The sequence below is a fragment of the Nothobranchius furzeri genome, chromosome 15 (assembly GCF_043380555.1).
Source record: "Nothobranchius furzeri strain GRZ-AD chromosome 15, NfurGRZ-RIMD1, whole genome shotgun sequence".
Lineage (NCBI taxonomy): Eukaryota > Metazoa > Chordata > Actinopteri > Cyprinodontiformes > Nothobranchiidae > Nothobranchius > Nothobranchius furzeri.
Genome location: NC_091755.1, coordinates 48,139,329 through 48,156,798, shown reverse-complemented (window position 1 = coordinate 48,156,798; position 17,470 = coordinate 48,139,329). Strand labels below are relative to the sequence as shown.

General features: G+C 40.7%; 1 protein-coding gene across 3 annotated transcripts in view; it reads left to right on the top strand.

The window, feature by feature from the left end:
* The window catches only part of LOC107391432 (collagen alpha-1(XX) chain), a 47,567-nt gene that overhangs the window by 27,969 nt on the left and 2,128 nt on the right, over positions 1 to 17,470 (top strand). For all 3 annotated transcript variants that reach the window (XM_015968746.3, XM_015968743.3, XM_054746206.2), the window contains 13 exons: positions 845 to 954; positions 6,348 to 6,506; positions 6,604 to 6,681; positions 6,765 to 6,851; positions 7,015 to 7,068; positions 10,700 to 10,795; positions 10,881 to 10,934; positions 11,005 to 11,058; positions 11,132 to 11,185; positions 12,109 to 12,180; positions 12,265 to 12,300; positions 16,794 to 16,860; positions 16,955 to 17,143. In XM_015968746.3, coding sequence (XP_015824232.3) covers positions 845 to 954; positions 6,348 to 6,506; positions 6,604 to 6,681; positions 6,765 to 6,851; positions 7,015 to 7,068; positions 10,700 to 10,795; positions 10,881 to 10,934; positions 11,005 to 11,058; positions 11,132 to 11,185; positions 12,109 to 12,180; positions 12,265 to 12,300; positions 16,794 to 16,860; positions 16,955 to 17,143 — 1,110 coding nt within the window. The remainder of the gene's footprint in view (positions 1 to 844; positions 955 to 6,347; positions 6,507 to 6,603; positions 6,682 to 6,764; positions 6,852 to 7,014; positions 7,069 to 10,699; positions 10,796 to 10,880; positions 10,935 to 11,004; positions 11,059 to 11,131; positions 11,186 to 12,108; positions 12,181 to 12,264; positions 12,301 to 16,793; positions 16,861 to 16,954; positions 17,144 to 17,470) is intronic.

Here is a 17,470-nt window from a genome sequence, read left to right as displayed (position 1 = left end):
CTACGTCCCAATCCTCACCTATGGTCATGAGCTTTGGGTAATGACCGAAAGAACGAGATCGCGGATACAAGCGGCCGAAATGAGTTTCCTCCGTAGGGTGGCCGGGCTCAGCCTTAGAGATAGGGTGAGGAGCTCGGACATTCGGGAGGGACTCGGAGTAGAACCGCTGCTCCTCCGGATTGAAAGGAGCCAGTTGAGGTGGTTTGGGCATCTGGTCAGGATGCCTCCTGGACGCCTCCCCGGGGAGGTGTTTCGGGCATGTCCTGCCGGCAGAAGGCCCCCGGGTCGACCCAGGACACGTTGGAGAGGTTACATCTCCAATCTGGTCCGGGAACGCCTTGGGGTCCTGCCGGAGGAGCTGGTGGACAAGGCCGGGGAGAGGACGGCCTGGAGCTCCCTAATTGGGATGCTGCCCCCGCGACCCGGACCCGGATAAGCGGAGGAAGACGAAGACGAAGACGAAGGCGACTGGAATTCTTCTTTATTTTGTTTCTGAGTGTTCAAGAAATACAAGAAATGTGAGGAGAATGGTTACCTAGGAAACCAGGCTTTGACTGATTTAAGACTAACACTACAAAGAAGAGATGAGGGTAATGAAATGATGAGTAAAATGAGAAAACGTTAGTAAAAAATAACTAAAATATCATTCAGACAGTTTTTGCCATAATTGCAGCAAACACTTGAATGTGGCAATTTATTTGCAGTTTTGACATAAGGAACAATGTGATTATGAAACAATTTCCATATTTTCTGGCAATTTTTTGTCTCTAACATCTAAGTAATTAAACAAAAGCCTTGTGTCCAGGTTGGAAAAAGAGGAAAAATAAGTTTTTGTGTTTCACAGCTTCCACCAAACATCTGCTGTACTTCAGTCTGGACTACAGAGGGGAGGTTCAGGAGCTGACGTTTGATCAGCCGCAGGTCCACAAGCTGTTCTACGGCAGCTTTCACAAGGTGAGACTCGGTTTCTGCGAGTCCACGACTTAAATGAAATTTCTCCTCCGTCTTTTGACTTCTGCAGACTGAAAGTTAACATGGACTGGGAATGTGTCAAACAGAAGAAAGTAAAAATGTTTTTGCATTGAGTTCAAAATGGTTAAAAGTTTTTTAACACAACTGTGTCCATTCTAACTGGAAGTCGTTTCCAGGTTGTTGTCTTTCTGCTGTTTGGAGGAATTTCTGAGTGTTTTTGATGCTCGTGTCAAAATTAACGTCCCAAATTGTTATTTTTGATTGTTTGTTTGTGGTTTTTCAGTTTAAAACAAAAACTTAAATAAGTATTTATTTTAACAGGTGACAAATTGTGGATATTTGAGTGTTCCTTTCTGACCTTTAGGGCTCTTTTTGATTTTAAGGTCCAAACCCTGAACTAAAACTTTACTGAACGTCTTATTTTATTGTAGAGATGTGACATCTCTAGGAGCACATCCTGAGCTCCTTCAAAGGAATCTCCTACCATCTTTATGCAGATGACATCCAACTGTACATCTCCTTTAAGCCCCATGAGATGTCTAAGCTGCAGCTGTTACACACCTGCTTAGACTCTATCAGAACCTGGATGGTGGGAGCTTTCTTCAGCTGAATGAAGATAAGACTGAGATCCTCATCTGTGCCCCAGACAAGCTGGTTCCCAAAGTCAGAGACTCTCTTGGTCAGCTTGCTTCCCACACCAAACCTTCTGTCAGGAATCTTGGCGTGACCTTTGACCCAGCTCTCACCCTGGATTCTCATGTCAGTTCTCTTGTTGGCTCTTCCTTCTTCCATCTCAGGAACGTTGCTAAGCTGAGTCCCATTCTGTCTCACTCTGAACTTGAGACAGTTCTCCACACCTTCATCTCCTCACGCTTAGACTACTGTAACTCTCTTTTCACGTGTCTGAGCAGAACCTCCCTGAACCGTCTACAGGTGGTTCAGAATGCCTGTGCTCGGCTTCTGACCAAGTCCTCCAAACACACCCACATCACCCCGCTTCTCCTCCAGCTTCACTGGCTGCCAGTCAACTTCAGGGTTCATTTCAAGATCCTGGTTCTGGTCTATAGGGCCTTACATGGACAAGCACTATCTTACATTGGTGATCTTCTTAGTCCCTACACCCCCAGCAGGTCCCTGAGGTCCAGTGATCAAAGCCTACTGGTTGTGCAGCACCAGGCTAAAGGTCAAAGGTGACAGATCATCTGCTGCTGTGGCCCCCAGACTCTGGACCTCTCTCCCCCTGAGCCTGAGATCAGTGGACTCAGTGGTCTCCTTTAAAAAGCAGCTGAAGACTCACTTGTTCAAGCTGGCTTTTGTATGACCTTCTTCACCTCTCTCTCTTTATTCTGCTCTCCCCACCTATTCCACCTTCCTCAGGATCCACTGATTTCCCTCTTTCCTGTTCACTCTCTCTCTCTCTTAACATTTTTTAATCACAATTGTCTATTTTTGCTCATTTTAAATATATTTTAATAATTTTATAAATTCTTTTTTATATTTTTACAGTTTTTGTTTTTGTGAAGTGCCTCGTGATTTTTTATCTTGAGAGGCGCTATAGAAATGATATTTTCTTCTACTACTAAACTCCCGTTTTCCTTTTCCTGTGAAGCCTTTTGCTCTTTACTTTGAACGTCTCGATTCAACAGGAGTTTATTTGTTTCTACGTTATTGACATGACACCATTAACCTAATGTATGGGGCGCCAAGTGTAAATCGGTGGTGTAAATTATTTAGCAGAATTTTTTTTATATTTAGCGCAGTTTTCCTACATTTAGCAACTTTTATCACATTTAAAAATATGTTTAAATATCACTTAATTTCAGCTAATCTAAATGTTAAATCTAAACATAAATGTTAAATCTAAATGTAAATGCTCATTCTAACCCTATATATAAATGCTAAGTGCATATGTTAAATCTAAATCTAAATGCCAAATGTAAATGTTGAATCTAAATCTAAGTGTCATGTCTAAATCTAAATGGAAATGCTACGTGTAAATGTTAAATCTAAATCTATATCTTAAATCTAAAACTAAATGTTAAATCTAAACCTAAATATAAATGTCAAGTGTAAATGTTAAATATAATTGTAAATGTTAAATCCAAACCTAAATCTAAATATCAAATCTAAAGTTAAATGTTAAATATAAATGTTAAATCTAAATCTAAATCTAAATATCAAATCTAAAGGTAAACGTTAAATGTAAATGTTAAATCTAAATCTAAATGTTAAATCTAAAGTTAAATGTTAAATATAAATGTTAAATCTAAATCTAAATATCAAATCTAAAGGTAAACGTTAAATGTAAATGTTAAATCTAAATCTAAATGTTAAATCTAAAGTTAAATGTTAAATATAAATGTTACATCTAAACCTAAATCTAAATATCAAATCTAAAGTTAAATGTTAAATATAAATGTTAAATCCAAACCTAAATCTAAATATCATATCTAAAGTTAAATGTTAAATATAAATGTTAAATCTAAATCTAAATATCAAATCTAAAGTTAAATGTTAAATATAAATGTTAAATCCAAACCTAAATCTAAATATCAAATCTAAAGTTAAATGTTAAATCTAAATCTAAATATCAAATCTAAAGGTAAACGTTAAATCTAAATGTTAAATCTAAATCTAAATGTTAAATCTAAAGTTAAATGTTAAATCTAAATGTTAAATCTAAATCTAAATATCAAATCTAAAGGTAAACGTTAAATGTAAATGTTAAATCTAAATCTAAATGTTAAATCTAAATCTAAATATCAAATCTAAAGGTAAATTTTAAATGTAAATGCTAAATCTAAATCTAAATCTAAATATCAAATCTAAAGGTAAACGTTAAATGTAAATGTTAAATCTAAATCTAAATGTTAAATCTAAAGTTAAATGTTAAATATAAATGTTAAATCTAAACCTAAATCTAAATATCAAATCTAAAGTTAAATGTTAAATATAAATGTTAAATCTAAATCTAAATCTAAATATCAAATCTAAAGGTAAATGTTAAATGTAAATGTTAAATCTAAATCTAAATGTTAAATCTAAAGTTAAATGTTAAATATAAATGTTAAATCTAAATCTAAATCTAAATATCAAATCTAAAGGTAAACGTTAAATGTAAATGTTAAATCTAAATCTAAATGTTAAATCTAAAGTTAAATGTTAAATATAAATGTTAAATCTAAATCTAAATCTAAATATCAAATCTAAAGGTAAACGTTAAATGTAAATGTTAAATCTAAATCTAAATGTTAAATCTAAAGTTAAATGTTAAATATAAATGTTAAATCTAAATCTAAATATCAAATCTAAAGTTAAATGTTAAATATAAATGTTAAATCCAAACCTAAATCTAAATATCAAATCTAAAGTTAAATGTTAAATCTAAATCTAAATATCAAATCTAAAGTTAAATGTTAAATATAAATGTTAAATCCAAACCTAAATCTAAATATCAAATCTAAAGTTAAATGTTAAATATAAATGTTAAATCTAAATCTAAATATCAAATCTAAAGTTAAATGTTAAATATAAATGTTAAATCCAAACCTAAATCTAAATATCAAATCTAAAGTTAAATGTTAAATCTAAATCTAAATATCAAATCTAAAGGTAAACGTTAAATCTAAATGTTAAATCTAAATCTAAATGTTAAATCTAAAGTTAAATGTTAAATATAAATGTTAAATCTAAATCTAAATCTAAATATCAAATCTAAAGGTAAACGTTAAATGTAAATGTTAAATCTAAATCTAAATGTTAAATCTAAATCTAAATATCAAATCTAAAGGTAAATTTTAAATGTAAATGTTAAATCTAAATCTAAATGTTAAATCTAAATGTTAAATCTAAATGTTAAATCTAAATCTAAAGGTTAAATCTAAATGTTAAATCTAAATCTAAATGTTAAACCTAAATGTTAAATGGGACCTGGCCTGAGATAATTGTTTAGTGAAAAACACATGATCGCGTGCCACATTTGGCCACTCATGAAGATGCTCCCTGAAGCCGGCTCAGCTTTGCGAGAAAGTGGCGTGATTGGTTTTTGAAACAGGCTTATGCAACACAGTTGTTAGCTAGTTAGCTTAGCTAGGTTCATGGCAACTTTATAGTATATGAACACTTCCACTTAAATTAGCTAACCAAGTGGAAAACCACCAGAATACCTACCGTCATTGCTGCGGGGTGCGATGCAGGGGAAAGCATGCTCTGAAGAGCTGCTTGGAAACCTGCCATGAGGGCATGTTCAATTTCTCCTGCCTGAAGCAAGCTGGCAGCCATGTCTGTCTTCTTCAGTTGTGACTGGTTATTACGTTCTATTACACGATCCTAGCAGAGAAATAATTGACAACACGATCAAAACAAGTAGTTTACTCAACAAGTGTCTTAAAACTGGTAGCAAAATGTGCTATTACCTTTGCTAAGATGCTCAGTGAAGACTAGAGCAGTACAGCCAGTGTCCAGCGCGAAAGAAAGTGGAGTGAAAATGAGCGCAATTGGCCAACCTGTGTTGTGGGCATGGTCACACATGGCTAATTTGCATATAATAGTAAGATTTAACTCACAGATTTAGATTTAGATGGCTGCGCAGTGGTTAGAGCTGTTGCCTTGCAGGTCCTGGGTTCGCTTCCCGGCCTGGGATCTTTCTGCATGGAGTGTGCATGTTCTCCCTGTGCATGCGTGGTTTCTCTCCGGGTACTCCGGCTTCCTCCCACAGTCCAAAAACATGACTGTTAGGTTGATTGGTTTGTCTAAATTGTCCTTAGGTGTGAGTGTGTGTGTGCATGATTGTTTGTCCTGTGTGTCTCTGTGTTGCCTTGTGATAAACTGGCACTCGGTCCAGGGTGTACCCCGCCTGATTGCCCATTGACCGCTGGAAATAGGCACCAGACCCCCCGCTACCCTACATGGACAAGCGGGTTAAGACAATGGATGGATGGATTTACATTTAGATTTGATATTTAGATTTAGGTTTAGATTTAATATTTAGATTTAGATTTAAGATATAGATTTAGATTTAACATATGCACTTAGCATTTATGTATAGGTTTAGAATGAACATTTACATTTAGATTTAACATTTATGTTTAACATTCTGATTTAGATTAAAATTTAAGTTTAGATTTAACATTAGATTAGCTGAAATTAAGTGATATTTAAACATACTTTTAAATGTGATACAAGTTGCTAAATGTAGGAAAACTGAGCTAAATATATTTAAAAAATGTCATCATATAAAACATGCAAAGCAAGCAATAAAATAAAAAGTGTGTGAAACGAGAAATAAAACTATAGTAAATAATTAGATAAAAGCTAACCTAAACAGGCGGGTCTTGAGCCTGGACTTAAAAACATTTCATCCTCTTCTCTTCCAGGTCCACCTGTGTGTGAGCCAGGTGAGCGTGTCCCTGTCGGTGGACTGTCAGCATGTCGGGGAACGGCCGGCTCGTCCTCTCGGCAACACGCCGACCGACGGCTTTGAGATGCTGGGGAAGCTGGTGAAGACCCGAGGACCCAACAGTGGATCCGCTCCGGTACTTTTACTCTTCCACTTCAACACGGTTCTATAACAAAACACACCTGGTGGTGGTTTTACTGCCAGTTTGTGTAAAATGTGTGATTTTTTTCCAGTACCAGCTGCAGTCCTTTGAGATTGTGTGCAACACCACGTGGGCTTCAGAAGATACCTGCTGCGACCTTCCAGGAGTGGTCAGTGGGTCACACCTTTTAAATTCCCTTCATGCTTCATGCTGCTGTAATCGGTGGTGATGTTCTCATCGTGTCTGCTCCAGAGAGACGAGGAGAGCTGTCCCGCTCCTGCTTACACGTGTGCCTGTTCTTCAGATATTCCAGGAGCTCCTGGGCCCACCGGACCAATTGTGCGTCCCCTTAAGCCTTCCTGATGTCCAAAGTGCTTTTTAATAACACTTTAATGATTCTGTTTGATTGCTAATGTAATTTAAGTCATTTTATTTGAGCGCTTAAAAGAAATGCAGGGATGTGAAAATGTTAAATGTGTGTTTTTGTCTTCTTTTCCCTCAGGGGAGGCCAGGTCCTCGTGGAGAGAAGGGCGAGAAGGGAGAGACGGGACAAAAGGTTAGAGGAACATGGCTGTGCTTCGGTTTAACGAGGCGTTATTTTCAAGATTGAATTTCCTGGAAAATTAACAAATAATGGACAGCAGGGATGGGGTAATTGGTCTTTAATTTCCTTTCAAGCTTAGAGGTGTCAAACAGAGTGAGTGCATTCTAATAGCACCTTTCATTTTCACATCACCTCTTATCTCTGAGGCTTAGCACGGACACGGAAGAAGCTCATTATAGCGGCTGATATCCAGGATCTCGTTCTTTTTTGATCCACATCTCAAGTCTAGGAATGAGGGTTCGGACGTAGACAGACCAGGAAATTGAGGACTTTGCCTTTGGGCTCAGCATTTTTACCACGACGAAGCGCAAAAATGCCCTCGTTCCTTTGGTCGGTCCATTTAAGACACCACCAAGAATCTTTAACTCCTCCACTTAGGGCAAAGACTCATTCCCAACCAGGAGTGAGCGTCCCACCTTTTTCTGCTCAAGTTCTGCAGAAACGGTAAGTTCCTGAACAAAGTGGACATCCAACTGAGGATCTGCATCCACAGATGCACATGTTAACTCATTCACTGCCAATGATGTTTTTACTGTGTGGGTGTCGGACGAGCCCCCGCACCGTGAGAACAAACATCTCAGCTCTAAAGCCGATCTTCGTCACACGTCTCATGATCAGGAAGCAGAACATCCATGTGTTAGGAGATTGTTTTGGGCCGCTGCTGTAAAAAAAGTGAGGCGTGAACCGGAAAAGCTTCTGCCGATCACAATTCAACAACGGATTATGAAAGAACGGATAACGCTCGAAACGCGCGGATTCTTCCTGATGTAAGAGGTGAGCCTCCGCTTTGTTTTGGTTGTTTTGGCGTCGACATCATCCTAGCGCGCAACGTTCCGTGACTTAAAAAAACAGTAAAAACGGTGAGAAACGCCGGCAGCGAATGAGTTAATCTGACCAAATTTCTCCAAAACTTTCTTGTAAATCCTTTACAATGTTCATTATGTCCTCTTTTTAAATATTAAACGAGGTTCTTTTTGCTTCGGACATGAAGGTGTTTCTAGTTACTCTTTACATGTTTCGACCGTCGTCTGCGGTCTTCTTCAGAAGTGTCACAGGTGTTTGTGTGACGCGTGTTTATCAGCTGTTCTTCTGGTGGGCGCGACCAACCTGGATCTGACAGATCCATCGGGTCGGTCGCGCCCACCTCCGCTGGCTGGTCTTTGGAGAAGGGAATCACAGGTGCGTAACAGCTGATAGGCCCCCTCGTCTCTGTTCATGTTCCAATGTTCCCGTTTCCTTATTTCCATTGCCTCCCTGACCCAACGTCAGAAGAACAGCTGATTAAAACGCGTCACACAAACACCTGTGACACTTCTGGTTTTTCTGTAAAAAGCGCTGCAGCATCCTTTTCCATGACTGTGAATCTGCCTCTCAAAGCAACACTCAGGGTTTATAATGAAACACGGAGACGGGTTGAGTGGGAACAGCAGAGATGTGCAGCTGGTAAACAAACTTGTTCAGATGCTTTTTCCACATCTGAAGATCTGAAGGAACATTTTGGTTGTGTAGAAAAAGGATCCTTGAGTACTTTTAGCAGTTTTGTGCTAACTGGAATTATTTCCGTGACTTCAGAGGCAAACTAAAAGCCGCTTGAGAGGCTGAGTTGGCCGCGTGATGCCAGTGGCGGCTCCAGAAATGTTTTTCTGCAGGTGCTATGAAGGAGCCAGTCTTTTTATTGAGGGTGCTATGAAGGAAGTGGTCATGCGTACCTATAGTTCTCTAAAACACCTTCAACACTAGCAGATACATGCGTGCACAGCACCTCAACAACACCTGAAACAATCATTAATATACATCATAAACGTATGAACAATCGCTGACTTTTCCATGAAATCATAAACACATACAGCCACACAGAAAACCACCAATAGTGTTGCAAGATTAGCTAACGTTAGTGTTAGCATTTCTAGCGGCAAAACCCTCGACTGCTGCGGCGGTTGAGGGTTGACTCTCTTCATCCAGATCCGTAGGTTTCAGTGGGTCTGAGATCACTTCCAAAGATTCATTCGTTTCTGACTGAACCCGTGGAAATTTGGGCAACAAAAACCGATCCATTTTACCACTAGCTCTACCTTTCACTCGTTCGCAGGTGGAAAATGAGGTCAAAGGTTAACATCAATTCCCTGTTTTGGTTTAAGTTTTTACTATCTATATGATCATCTATGAGGATCAGCACCTCCAAATCTGAGACCATGGTTCTCGACCGGAAAAGGGTGGCTTGCCAACTCCGGGTCGGGGGAGAGGTCCTACCTCAAGTGGAGGAGTTTAAGTATCTCGGGGTCTTGTTCACGAGTGAGGGTAGGAGGGATCGGGAGATCGACAGGCGGATTGGTTCGGCGTCTGCAGTGATGCGGACGCTGAGCCGATCTGTCGTGGTGAAGAGGGAGCTGAGCCAGAAAGCCAGGGTCTCGATTTACCGGTCGATCTACGTCCCAATCCTCACCTATGGTCATGAGCTTTGGGTAATGACCGGAAGAACGAGATCGCGGATACAAGCGGCTGAAATGAGTTTCCTCTGTAGGGTGGCCGGGCTCAGCCTTAGAGATAGGGTGAGGAGCTCGGACATTCGGGAGGGACTCGGAGTAGAACTGCTGCTCCTCCGGATCAAAAGGAGCCAGTTGAGGTGGTTTGGGCATCTGGTCAGGATGCCTCCTGGACGCCTCCCTGGGGAGGTGTTTCGGGCATGTCCTGCCAGCAGGAGGCCCCCGGGTCGACCCAGGACACGTTGGAGAGGTTACATCTCCAGTCTGGTCCGGGAACGCCTTGGGGTCCTGCCGGAGGAGCTGGTGGAGGTGGCCGGGGAGAGGACGGTCTGGAGCTTCCGAGTTGGGATGCTGCCCCCGCGACCCGGACCCGGATAAGCGGAGGAAGACGATGACTATCTATATGATAATTTACTGATTATTTTTGTTTTGTATGTTAAATATTATCAAATCCACACGTTAAATTAAAATTAAATTGTAAAAAAAAAAATAAAAATCTAATATTTACTTGGGGGTGTTATGGGGGTGCAATGGCTAATCCAGGGGTAGCTATAGCCCCCCCCCCCCCCCCCCCCGGCGCTGTCACTGCGTGATGCGCTCTTTTGAAACATCAGCTGCGCTTCCAAAAACTTTATTAAAGTAACTCCAATTATCTCGAAACATAGCGTGCTCAAAATCAGACCGTACAATTATCACAGCGATCAATTGACTGTCAACAAAAATATGCGGCAACCCGCTGACCCACTCCTCCTTTCCCCATAAAATCTGAGCAGGTGCAGGAGAGGATGTTAATCCCCACCCATGATCACCTGACCTGACATTGATCTCCGTTTACAACAAATAAACCCACCAAAAACACATCAGTTAACATTTACATGTCTCCTACAGGAAGTGTAAAGCCTTCTGTGTTCCCCGTAACCGTATTTCTATCTAAACATGACTTTTGTGAATAGAGAGGAGCCGAGCATTTTAAACGGGACTTTTCAGATGTTTTTCCACTCAAATCTGCATCTGCTATCACTAAATGAACGTTTGAAACATCATGACGACGTGCACAGCAATGCACCCCATAAATGACATTCTCATGTGGATTTTCTCAGGGAGAGGTGGGCCCCCCAGGGAAGTCTGGGTTTGAGGGGGGTCTTGGAGCCGTAGGGAGCGTAGGACCTCGAGGGATAACAGTTCAGGGCAAAGTGGTGAGTTACACTTCCACCTGTCAACAGTAACTGTAACTGCCACCATTTGTGATACCAAATCACACTTTGTCCTTGTCTGAATCAGGGTCCACCTGGAGCCAGAGGAGAAAGAGGAGATCCAGGGCGACCGGGGGTACAAGTGAGTACCTCTTCATCAGAGCTTCGTCCTCTGATTATTCTTGATTCATTGTTTTTGTGTTCTCGTGCAGGGGTTACCAGGACCTCAAGGTCAGAAGGGGGAGGAGGGGATCCCAGGACCTCAGGTCAGCTGTTGAATCTCAGAGTTTCAGTTTCTCCTGAGCTCCGTTTCAATCCTCATCTTTCTCTGCTTCACAGGGTATCAGAGGTGTGGAGGGCAACATCGGGTCCCCCGGTACCTCCGGACCCAGGGTAAGACCCAGTCTGGGGTTTTGCTCACATTTAATTATTTTAGAAGTATTAAAAAGATTACAACATTTCCCACCTTTATTAGAAAAATCTGGATTCATTAAACCCAAATTTATATTTCTGCCTCTTTCCCTGTTGTTTATACATCAGCTTTACTCTCTTGCCACCTTCTGGACAAAAAGTTGTATTACATTTTCAAGATTGGGATTTGAAACATATTTGATTTATTTACTTTGGTCCAAAAAGTCCCCAATAACCTCCCTACTTAACATGCATTATATATATGTATATACATATATATATGTATGTATATACATATTTACCGTATTTTGCGGACTAGCGCTAACAACGAGCTAATGTGAGCCAGCTAATACTAAAATAGACCACAAAGTAAAAAGATCCACAGTGTTGGACAAAAATTATTATTACTTAAAAGTCCGGTAGCAACAAAGCCAGGTCACCATCAGTCTGTGATTTTGTATCTTCTTTTAGCTCCCTCAAACTAGTGTAGGCTGCACCGATGTTCACTCTAGTTTTAGCTCTTTGCTTCAGCTCCAAAGACATTACTCTCTTACTTTTACTTCCAAGCTCTGCCATGATGCTAACAGAAAAGCAAGCTTCTTCTTTTTCGTCTTCTTTTGCTTTTTATTGATGATCAGCAAACTTAAAAAGCTAACTGCTAGCATAACAGCTAACAGCCGTAAACCAGGCAAAGCGAGCCCACTCCCTATAACCCACCTACCTGCTCCTTTAAAAAACTGTTACGATCAAATTTCTAACTCAATAATCAATTAGATCAATGTTAAAGCTTAAAGATCTAAAAACTTGTTGTTGTTTTAAAACAGACAGAAATGTGTTTTCAGGTTAACATGGTAGAGTCTATAAGAGCTCCTCTCTTAAACCTGTTAAAAAGTGTTTCCATGCAGGGTTTCCAAGGAATTCCAGGACACCCAGGGCCGATGGGAGAAAGGGGCCCCTCGGGGCTTGCTGGACCTACGGTGAGAACTGAGGGACAAATGCTTCAGCAGCAGTTCAGTCTGTCCTCCCTTTTGGTTTTCTAATATAGACATATCACTTCTCAGGGTCTACCGGGGAACAAAGGGGATCGGGGTGAAAAGGTGAGTTCTTGTTCATTATTAACTAGAGATTTAAGGTCTGAACCATTCAGTTTACTTGCTTGGGTTCAGAAACCCATCAGGGCTGAGGTGTAGCAGCAGTTGATGATGCTGAAGGATGCAGGATCCATCTGCAGTACAGCATGCTTGCACTAATATGATTATTAATTAGGTCAAAATTACCACATGAGTCTATGATGTCCCCAAATCAAGGGGTGGGGGGGATATTTAGCATCATAATTCATGCCCTAAATAGTAACAAATATGTGTCCGTCCTGAGACGGAGATCATGGTTCAAATCCCGGTTGGGTCACATCAAATATTTACAAAATGGGACTCCTCGCTTGACACTCAGCTTTAAGGGGTTGGATTGGGGGGGTTGAACTGCCAAATACTTCCCGAGCTCAGCCACTGCTACAGCTCACCGCTGCCAACGGGGATGGGTCAAACGCGGAGATGTAATTTTACCAGCGTGTGATGATGACTTTAATATCATCAAGCTGCACCTCAAAAACAAAACTTCAGAGCCTGGGCTACAGGACTATATAAACCATTTTACGTGTTGCAATACAACGAAAAACACAATTAAATGAATCACGACAAGTTCATGAAGACAAAGAAAAATCCACTTTTTTACCCTAGGGTTTTGCAGTTGGTAAACAGCGAGCAGTAACTTTATCCACATGAACAATATTCCAGCAGGAGGGAGAAGCACGCACGGCCTTCATCTTGTAACTTCAGCAGAACATCCCCTGAACTCTACACTACACCTCTCTGCTGCCACCTAGTGTTCAGTTCAGTACACAACATTTATGATGTTCCATGTCCGTTTACACTTCACCAGTAACACGTACGCTAACATTTACACATCCCAACAAATCCCATAGTGGTTACCTTTATTATGAGACCAAAGTAATCAAATGGACCTTGTGTTTCCAGAAATATTAAAGTGAGGTATGTGATCTGTACCTAACTAAAATTATTTAATTAAAAAATTGTGATTAAAATGTGATTAATAAACAGTGTTGGGAAAGTTACATTTAAAAAGTAATTAGTTATAGTTACTAAATACTTTGTCAAAAAGTAACTCAGTTACTAACTGAGTTACAAGATTGTAAAAGTAACTAATTACCAAGAAAAATAACTACTTAGTTACTTTTTTCATTAAAGAATGCAAGAAAAATGGGTTAATTGAACTTACTTAATTTACTATAAATTACTACAATAGTTAAATATAAATGACTAATGACTGGAACATAATAAAATGTGTGTCCAAATGTTTTTTATAAACCTGAATAATTTAAATAAATAAGCACTTAACAAGAGGAACTACTAACAGGAACATTACACTAATCTAGACTATTAAAAGGTCACTGTGTGATATTTAACAAGACCCCAATCAGCTAAAATTTAAAATTGCAAATGAAAACACCTGTAAAGGTTCCCGAGCCTTTAAATGGTCTCTCAGTCTAGTTAAATTACAGAAATTAATGTAATTTTGTACAGCATTTTAATTTTTCCAGCTTCACATAATGGTATGTTTTTAGCAGCATTTCTGTTGCTGGTAATCTAGTAACGGTTAAATAAATAAATAAAATCCTTTAAAATGACACTAGAAGAGGCACAAGCCTGATGGAGGGCTTACATTTACTAACTTGGGTCAGACCCAAACACAGAAGAGCTGAAGCTGGGTGGTAAACACACACAGGTAGTTCTAATAACACCTGAGCTCCATGACGTCTGAGACTGATGCACCAGTGTTACAGCGGGACTAAAGACATGATCAGGAACAGGTTACAGCTGGATGATCGAGGGAGGCAGAAGATCAGGACGTCTGAGCGGTGAACAGGTGAGCGGACCTTCAGGACGTCCCGCTGTCACGCTAAGAAGGGCACGGCTGCAGATCCACACCTGCAGCCGTAGATATTCATCACGTCTTCCTCGTTCTTCACGGCCGTGATGCGCTTGGATGAAAACGTCTGCCTCTTTAGCTCCTGATCAGCTGATGACAGCTTCAACACACCGCGCTGCTTAACGCACGCATTTCCTTTTCAGCAACAGAAACAATGTTTTGTTAAAAGAAGACGGTAATTAATTAGTTTGCTCGTTACAGAAAGAAATATTTTTTTTAGTAACGTGGTTATTTTAAACGGCGTTATTCCCATCGCTGCTCTGTTGTGTCTACAGCAGGCAGTAACTGAGACAGTGAGGGTCTCCGCCCACCCGGCCAATCATCATCGCGTTACCGACACCTCTCTCTCCCTGGCTGCAGCTGAAGTGTGGCGGTCAGAAAGCCTCACACTGTTGCTGAACGTTCCACAAGCACATAGTAACGCACAACCTTCCATCCCCAGTGGCGGTAACGGCGTTGCAACAGTGGGAAAAGTAATTAATTAGATTATTCCGTTACCCAAAAAAAGAACGCCGTTAGTAACGCTGTTATTTTAAATGGCGTTATTCCCATCACTGTTAAAGGGGCATTATGGAAGTCTGACAGCCAAAACATGAATAGAAATAATAAATGTCTTCTTCATACATTCTCCTGCAATGCCCTGGTCCTGTAGAAGGAGCCCTGGCATTTTTACTGTGATTGCCTGTTTTTCTGTAAAATCACAGAAAAAGAGAGCTGCTCGGGTCGAGCAGGCTGCTTCATGCGCGTTCACGCTCAGGCATCGCCCTCCGAACCGTTCATTGAACGTTGTTTCAGCTGTGATCAAGTAAATAATAATAATAATAATACATCTTATTTAAAAGCGCCTTTCTGGTCACTCAAGGACACTGTACAGAATAAAAACAAATCATTCAGTAAGTAAACATACGTAAACATACAGGCACTCTAAAATTCAAAGCTGATATGGGGTTATGAAGAGGTGAGTTTTGAGTTGTTTTTTGAATTCTGTGAATGAGTTAATGTTCTTGATGAGAGGGGGAAGGGAGTTCCAGAGTTTGGGAGCGGTGCAGCTGAAGGCTCTACTCCCCATGGTGCTGAGATGAAAGGAGGGCACAGAGAGATGAATGGAGGAGGAGGACCTGAGGGAACGGGACGAGGTGACGATGTGAACGAGATCTGTGAGGTAGTGAGGGGCGAGGTTATGGATGGCCTTGAAGGTGAGAAGGAGAATCTTGTAGTTAATCCTGGTGTGCACTGGAAGCCAATGGAGTTGTTTGAGGATGGGGATGATGTGATGAGAGATGGGAGTTTTAGTGACGATGCGTGCTGCTGCATTCTGAACCAACTGGAGCTTACGGAGGGTTTTCTGAGGGAGGCCTGACAGAAGAGAGTTGCAATAATCGATACGTGATGTAACCAGACTTTGGACAAGAATAGAAGTAGAGTGGACATCAAGGGAGGGGCGAAGACGATTAATGTTACGAAGATGGAAATAAGCTGACCGTGTGATGCTATTGATATGAGATTGGAAGGATAGTGTGCTGTCCAGGATGACACCCAGACTCTTAACCTGGGGAGAGGGGGAAACTGAAGTATTGTCAACTGTGAGAGAGAAACTGTCAAATTTTGAGAGGGTGTTCGTGGTACCAACCAAAAGAAGTTCTGTTTTGTCTGTATTTAATTTCAGGAAGTTCGAACTGAACCAGGATTTTATTTCTTGAAGGCAGGTGATGAGGGAGGAAGTGCAGAATTTGGCTTACTGGACAAATAGAGCTGGGTGTCATCCGCGAAGCAGTGAAAATGAATATTGAATCTGCGGAAGATATTGCCAAGGGGAAGGATGTATATAATGAAAAGGAGGGGCCCCAGGACAGAGCCCTGGGGCACACCAGAAGAGACAGAAGAGGGCTGTGAGAGGAAGGATTTGATAGTAATGAACTGAGTGCGACCTGATATAAATGTTACAGATACTGCAGACACCACTGGTGGTTTAGCTCGCCTTGTAAGATTTTGGGCTTTCGTGCAGAAGACCCGGGTTCGATTCTGGATGCAAACATGGTTGTTTTAGAGTTTCTTTTTTACATTAATGGTATTTTTTTTTACAGTAAGATGCCCAAAGTATTATTTGAGACTCGCCGAACGGCATTGAATTCACAGATAAAAAAAGATGTGGGTTCAACTTTCATTTTGGAACAATTTTTCAAGCAAGGGAAGGGAATAGTCTGAGCATGCAGGAGGACTGACCCATCATAAACCTTTGTCGGCTGATCTGAAGAGAAAGGTACAGAACCACATTATTTAATTAATTAGCTGCGTGTTCTGTCCTCTGTCCTCCGGGCCACACACACACACACACATACACTCACACACACACACAAGGGACTGTCAGCTCTCAGAGCTCTGTGAAGCTGGCCCCCGTCAGTAATTAGATATTTTTATCGAGCTCCACCCCTAGACCAGAACCTCAAATGTAAATGTGTTATTTTACTTTATTTAATCTGTTTATTATATGATCTGTTAGTTTCTTTCTTTTGTTTCTTGTTCTTCACTCATTTCAGAACCAAGTCATGAGTTAGTTTCTGAGATCTGGTGAATGTGTTTGCAGGGGGAACCTCAGTCGGTGGCCATGATCTATCAGCTGGTCACGCAGGCCTGTGAGCAGATGATACACAGTGAGTGTTTATTCAACACAAGCACAGAAAAACAGACTTTCTTTTTTTTAATCACGCAAAAATTTGAAATTTTACTCTTTTTTTCTTATTCCAGAGGAAGTGTTGAAGCTTGACATGTATATTAATAAGATCAGTCGTAAACCAGTTCCTATTGAGGAGCCGGTGGGGCAGCCGGGGGAACCTGGTATACCAGGACCCAGGGGCCCCCCGGGTGCCAGAGGTAACCAGGGGAACGTCGGCTCTAGAGGGAGATCTGGGAGGCCAGGGTACCCAGGAGAGCAGGGTAAGTTTAGGTCGAGGTCTTTAATTGGATTTTAGTTTACTTTTTTAACCTTGAGAATAAAGCTAGCCTTCGAGTTTTAAAAATTTAAATAAATCCTGATGCATTAAGAGATTTCTGCACTTTAGTCCATTTATTTGAAATTTTGCCCTCTAGAAACCAAAATAGTTTCATCAAATGAGATAGTTGGCCATCTGAGACCCCACATGAGGAAGATGCAACTTACCTTGTCTTATTTATCTTTGGGACGGCGGTGGCAGAGGAGTTGAGTGCCCGGGTTGCGGGATCGAGTCCAGCTCAGTCCAGCTCAGTCCGTCTCAGTCGTCGTGT